A 6476-nucleotide genomic window follows, 5' to 3' on the forward strand; every position below is an offset into this window, starting at 1 on the left:
TACATATCTACTTTAAAATATTAAAATTTTATATTTAATTATTCAAATTTTCAAATTTCAGGCATATACATTCCCACTGTTGTGTCTGCCTGTTCTTTGTTAATAGCGAGGTTGCTGCCGAAGTTTACATCCTTAAAACAAGAACGTCGAACGTCGAGCGCCGCTTACAAAATAGCAGCGCTCGACGTTCGACGTTCACGTTTTAGAGATGTAAACTTCGGCAGCAACCTCGCTAATATCGAGAACTGAGTTAGGTAAGTGAAAATCGAAACCTGATATGGAAGACTTCAGGGGTCGGAAGTCACGTGAACAAAAGAAATTTTTATAAATTTCACAAATTATTTCAAGTTTTGCCCTTTGTTCAAGATTTTTCGGGGATGTAAATTAACACTTCTTTACCCCTACTCATCCCCTCTTACCTGACGTACACAAGTATGATAAGAAACAGGGAAAACAAATAGGATAATCGAAATTAGTTTTGCTTGGCACCTCAGTTTTTAATCATATTTTAATTTTGAAAAATCACGTGACTTCCGGATAAACTGGATAGTTAATCCGAACTTCCTGCTCTAAGTTTTCCATATCTGGTCTCGGTTTTTACCTATCTAACTCCGTTCTGTTGTTAACAAAGAATGCATTTCTACAATTTGAAAACTGCAGCCCAAAAAATACTTAATTTTGACTGTGAAAAGGGTCAAATTTTGGGCTTATGTCGAATGCAGAGGTCACGAGAATATTGACATTACACACGTGACTTATGTTTGGTGTTATCTTAAAGAGTTTTCTCTTTGTATTTTCAAAATAGGAATAATAAATAACAATTATAAAATTTAATGTATTGTCTTTAAATAAACCAGTGTTGTTTACACAAGAATTTCTCATTTAAATTTCCTGCTACTCATACGAATTCTTATAAGTGGAGTATTGAAAACATTTTTTATGGTGTCTGAATTTATTTGTATTCTTATTTGAAATTTTCACACTACTACTGTTAAGCTTTTGTATTTCGTTCTGTCTGCCATTTAAATATAACTCTAACTATAACTAATTCTATTCAAATGCCAATATTGTTATAAATTGTTTTATTATCGTTACATCGAAAAAATTATAATTAAATTTATTAAATTACTTTATAAAATTATCTGATAATGCAAATAAAATCGAAATAAACAGTGCGCCAATGTGTTAAGTTGGCAACGTTGTTACTGGACTTTCTTTCATTTGTTTTCATCCCCAATAATTGTTATCATTATCGTCAAGTCTTCAGATTGATTCGAAGAGATATCGAAAGGGTGGGGTCACATCTCCCAATCAATGGTTCGATTTTCTTAAAAATCTCTAGAAACGTTTCCCTCCAATACACGAATCTCCCTGCAAAATTTCAAAAAATTTCGACAAAAGTCACGGGAGTTATTAAACTTTAAATTGGGTGAAGGAAATCGCACCCTCCACACGTACAGATACTTACACTAACACCAAGAATAGACCCCCGAATTTTTCGGCATTTCTCCAAGTTTCAAGGACCCCAGAGTTCAAAAATGTAAAAATCTAGGGGGGTCATTTTTGACCGATGGCAAGGGATCTTGAAACTTCGAGAAATGCAAAAAAATTTAGGGATTTTTTCTGTATGTATGGGTGTTAGTGTGTGGGGGGGGAGACGATTTTGTTGCCCATCTTTGAAGCTCAATAACTCTTGTTCCTTTCGTCAAAAATTTCTGAAATTTTGATGGGAGGTTTCTGAATTAAGAGGATCGATGTTGTTAAATTTTGGTGAGTAAAGGTCGATAGGGTAGGGAGATAAAGGGCATCGAAATCTCCAATAGAGTCGGACTTAATGACGAATTTACTGGTTAGTATTTACAGTTTTTTTAAAATAAAACCCATTCACGTTCTCAAAATTAAGCTTTTTGCCATTTTATAATAATTAAAAGTATGAAAAGTTTGTATCGATAAGAATAAAATATCGTAACATGGCGCCACACACGCAATTTTAAGTGTTGCCGGAAAAGTTAAGCAACTCATTGGTGGATTTTACTTTTTTTTCTTTTTTGGTTATAAAATTTACTGAATGATTTTACGGATGCCATTTTCTTCCGCTCGATAGACTTTTAATGCAGGATAGATTTTGTTGAGAGTCATAAATCAAATCAATTTCTGTATTGTCCTTTTCCTCTGTGTTTTCCTCTAACGAAAACTGAACCCGACGTTCGATATTTCCCTCATAAATATCTAAATACCTGCGACTATTTTGGTTTTTCCTGGTTGTAATCATCGTTATTACGTCATTATCCTGTTAATTTCGGCTTAAGACATTTAGCTAGAACGCTTGATTAAATTGTTTGTTGGAGCAGAGAATATTAACAGCGCCAAGTATTTTCGATAATAATTATTTCAATACAATAAAAATCCGAATAATGTATTAAATTATCGTTAATATAACACTTTAAATAGCCACAGAAATAAATTTTTATATACGGGGTGGCTCAATGTCAATTAACAGTTCTATGTGTTCTTGCGCTGTTTTCCAACTCAGTTTAAAGATCCGAATTTACAATTCTGATTGGAACAAACGAAACGAAACGTAGTTAACTGGCACAGGGCCAACCGGTGGCTCAGAGCCATGTTGAATTTATACACAGAATTCATTAAATCTCTATAAGATTCATAATTTTTGGAGCGATTCTTCTCGTGTGCGATTGTAAGTAATCTGCTTTTTTAAAAAATAATTAATTTTTTAAAATTATATATAGAGAAAATCGCGTAAAGGATAATTATATATACCATCATGAATCCCAGAACGATTCCTAGAGTGGCTCCAAAGAGGACATCCCACCAAAAATGCCGATGATCCGTGATTCTGGTGATGCAACAGATGAAGCTCCATACTAAAAACATTATCCGGATGAACAGACGAACGGATCCTTTTCTAATTCTTTCTTCGATGTAGAACTGGAATTACATTTTTTAAAAAGTAATAAATACTAAAGTAAGGAGGAGGAAACTAAATTTTACAAAAATTTGCATATAATTTCACTTCTGACACCATTTTGATGCTTTCTTTAATGAATCTTTCAAGCTTTGTTCTTGATATTTTATAAATATTTGGTGCTTCTGAGCTGAAAAGCATCAAATATCTTATTTTTGATGCTTCTAAGCCTTTATATTTTATGTTTAAGTGCTAAAAAGCATTTAAACATAAAATATAAAGGACTAGGATTCAAATCTAATTACTTTAACAGTGTATTTGTATGGAGTCCACTCATGCATAGTAGCGATTATGTCTCCACTTATGCAATATTTTACGCTTAAATTCAGTCATTTATCATCCCGAAATAAAACATGCCAAGTAAATTATGCAATATCTTCATGCTCATAAACTTCAAATCCGATTTTCCCAGCGCAATGCTCGTAACACGGTCGGATCTGGAGCATTCGCTTTATGCAAATTCTGCATCATTTATCTTCTTAAATTATGCAAGAGACATTTTAACACTCATAAATACTGAATTAGGGATTTAGAAATGACTTATTAAAGCAGAATCTACAGAAAATGTCATCTGGAGATGGACGTAATCCACGATAAAAAATAACCATTTAATAACACAACTAAAGAGAAAAATTTGGGGAATTTTGCGACTTTCCATTCCCCAAAATGACGAGTAAACACTTTATAAACGTGTATAACACTCACGTGGATGTAAAGAAACATGTACGTTGATAAAGATGCATGGCCAGAAGGGAAGGATTTATGAACATCCAGTCTCCAAAACCAAGAGCTTCCCATACAGTTGTACGACGAAACTATGCTAAAAATGTTAATATAATATTAAAAAATCATATTATAATTTATAGATTAACATAGCCTTACATACCCAGTGACACATTTAACGTCAGGCACGCAGGTATGTAAAAAGTGAGGCCTTAATTCTCCTACAGAAATTTTCAACAGTTCTGTGACGGTCAGCACGTACAATAATCCTCGTAAATACCGTCGTACATCTGTACGCCAACCTCCTCCACCATTTTTAAGTGTGAAACGATCTGTTAAGTAGACCTACTAAAATTAAGATACAGAGTCAAAGAGGTTGTCAAAGTCAAAGTATACAAACTTACCACTAAACTGGGGAGGGGTAGCGTGCATGAAATGAATAACAATGGCCCTACGGTGTCTCCACGAAATGGTTTATCAATCCTTTCGTCGTTACATACGAAGGAACGTTTGTAAGGAGGTATCACTCCGGTTATGCTGAGTAACAAGAAGGATAAAGCTGCAGAAAGCACAGAAATTACGGAGTTAGCGTGAGTAACCAACACTAAACTACATTTAGAGTCAGTAAATTATTGTTTCCATCACCCCACGAGGGTCGTAACTTAACATGGAGTCTAATTAAACTAACACACTTACCAAAACACCATAAGTAAGAAGTTAGCACACGTTTCGAGTAACCGCAAGCTTTAAAAAATATCAATTTGCAACGTTTCTCCGCCATGTTTAAGTAAAATATAAGCCGTTACTTTCAATTTTCACGTGACCCATCTCCCTGTAATCAGGGGTTAAAGGTCAAACTTATACTGCGTTCAAAGTATCAGATAACGTCGATAATCGATGGCATTATTTTGTGAAAATTGAGATTTTAACACCCGTTTAACGACCCTATTTGTAAGAAAATTAAGTTGTTAATTACGTTTAAATACACTTTAAAGGGAATTACGTTTAAAATAATAAAATTATGACATTGATTTAATGTATAATTAACGATCATTTAAAGAAAGCCATCAGTAACATATGCTTTAGTAATATTTTTAAATCGATTTTTCTTAATATTCTCACTTCTTACTTCAAAAAAAACGAGGGAAAAAATCAGAAAAAATGTAGAAAAAAATACACAATTTCCTCCAAAAACGTTTAAAGTAAATTTAGATTTTTATTATTATTTAATTAAATAATCAATATTAAAAATATGAACTTTAATTACTTTATTAATTCCTCATTAACTAAATACACTTTAAAAACGATTTATTTAATGTTTTTTTTTAACTGAAAAACTTAATAAATAAGTAAAAAAATAATTAATAATAAATTAATTTACTTTTTTTAAAGTTTATTTTACTCACTTTTTTAATAATTTAACTAATATTTACACGTTAATCAATGGGATAAACTTGCCAAATTCCTAACTAATTAGCACATTCCTGATCAATTTTAACATTTAATTATCTAAATTATTAATTTTAAATGTTAACAGTCGATTTTTAAGTATTAAGTAATTACTTTTTCAATTAAAATAATTAAAAATCCTCGATTATCAAATAGATTTGTGGATCCTCACAGATAAAACACGCGTAGATAAATAAAGCTCCAGCTGTTAATTCTATTTAGAAATGGTCTCCGATTGATAAATTATAGAAATTTAAATGTTTTAAACGAAAATTTATATTAAAAATTATAAAAATTTGCATTTAAAACATTCAAATCTACGCATTTGTATGTGAATTACACAAGCTTACACTCTACACGTCCTGTAATAATGTGTGAAAAATAAAGGATAAATCTTAATTTAATTTATTAAATTTATTAAAAAATAAAATTTAAATTAAATTTTATAAATTAACAATTAATTAGAGTAAAAATTCGATAATTGATGATTAAAATATTTTTTAAAAAAGTCTCCTAATCAGCGTTATAAATCGATAAGGATGTAAGATAAAGTGTTGACTTTTTGTAATTTTTTAAGATAAAATAAATCATTTTTTAAATGAAAATACAGTAAAACCTGCCTAAACCGGAATCGCACGGTCCGTTCTGAACAGGTTATTTTTTTAATACAAAAAAGTCGCTCCGTTTCGAAGAATTTTTTCCGTTCAGGCAGGTTTCCGTTGTATTCAGGTTCCGTTTTAAACAGGTTTTACTGTATTTAAAGCGAAGAAAAAATATCCACGAAGATAGAAATGTCAGTCTGTCTGCCTTTTATCTGAAATAACCTAAACAAGCTTAGGCCTATTTCAGATAAAAGCATATACATTAATATATTTTTCGTCCTTATGTACAGGTCAGCCCAAAAGGGTCATTTAACCGCAGCAGTTTATCATTTATATTCACGAGTGTACGTGAAACAAACACATTTGCCTGACGTTTGGGCTACCCTGTTATTTTTACTGTGATAATTTAATTAAAATAAGTCAAACCTGTACAGAGCATAACCTGCTTAAGACGTTACAATTTCTACGCGATTTTTCTTTATAGAAAATGCATTTTGTCCAGATCATCCCTTATCATCACTTAATGCCATTTTACTCAGGAATCATCCCTTATCACTTAAGATCTGACGTTAATAAGAAACCGTAGGAAGTCGAGAGAACAGGAGAAACGTTGAAAATCTCGAGATTAAAGCACTTGTAAACCCTCAGGAAGCACTCGACGATGATGACACAGAAAAAAAATATTTCAAGAATCCAACAAATCTTCTTAAAATACA

General features: G+C 31.7%; 2 protein-coding genes across 2 annotated transcripts in view; one reads left to right on the forward strand and one right to left on the reverse strand.

Moving 5' to 3' along the window:
• Positions 1–6476, forward strand: part of LOC136983153 (dynein regulatory complex subunit 2-like) — a 400360-nt gene that overhangs the window by 23850 nt on the left and 370034 nt on the right. The gene's annotated exons all lie outside the window — the stretch shown is intronic.
• LOC136983163 (phospholipid phosphatase 3-like) lies at positions 2403–4611 on the reverse strand. The gene is made up of 6 exons (XM_067279816.1): positions 4406–4611; positions 4114–4268; positions 3873–4054; positions 3692–3806; positions 2782–2949; positions 2403–2707 (listed from the first exon to the last, which is right to left on the reverse strand). Exons 1-6 carry the CDS (start codon positions 4488–4490, stop codon positions 2663–2665), a joined length of 750 nt encoding a protein of 249 aa, XP_067135917.1. The 5' UTR covers positions 4491–4611; the 3' UTR covers positions 2403–2662.

This window comes from Centruroides vittatus, unplaced genomic scaffold (assembly GCF_030686945.1).
Source record: "Centruroides vittatus isolate TY-2023 unplaced genomic scaffold, ASM3068694v2 contig_877, whole genome shotgun sequence".
Classification (NCBI taxonomy): Eukaryota; Metazoa; Arthropoda; class Arachnida; order Scorpiones; family Buthidae; genus Centruroides; species Centruroides vittatus.

Excerpts from the sequence above, each read along its gene's own strand:
- LOC136983163 (XM_067279816.1), bottom strand. The coding sequence starts at position 4,490 with ATGGCGGAGAAACGTTGCAAATTGATATTTTTTAAAGCTTGCGGTTAC. Across the intron at positions 3,807-3,872 it reads GACGTTAAATGTGTCACTGG|CATAGTTTCGTCGTACAACT; the intron begins GTATGTAAGGCT and ends TAACATTTTTAG. Across the intron at positions 2,708-2,781 it reads TCGTTCTGGGATTCATGATG|ATTACTTACAATCGCACACG; the intron begins GTATATATAATT and ends TTAAAAAAGCAG.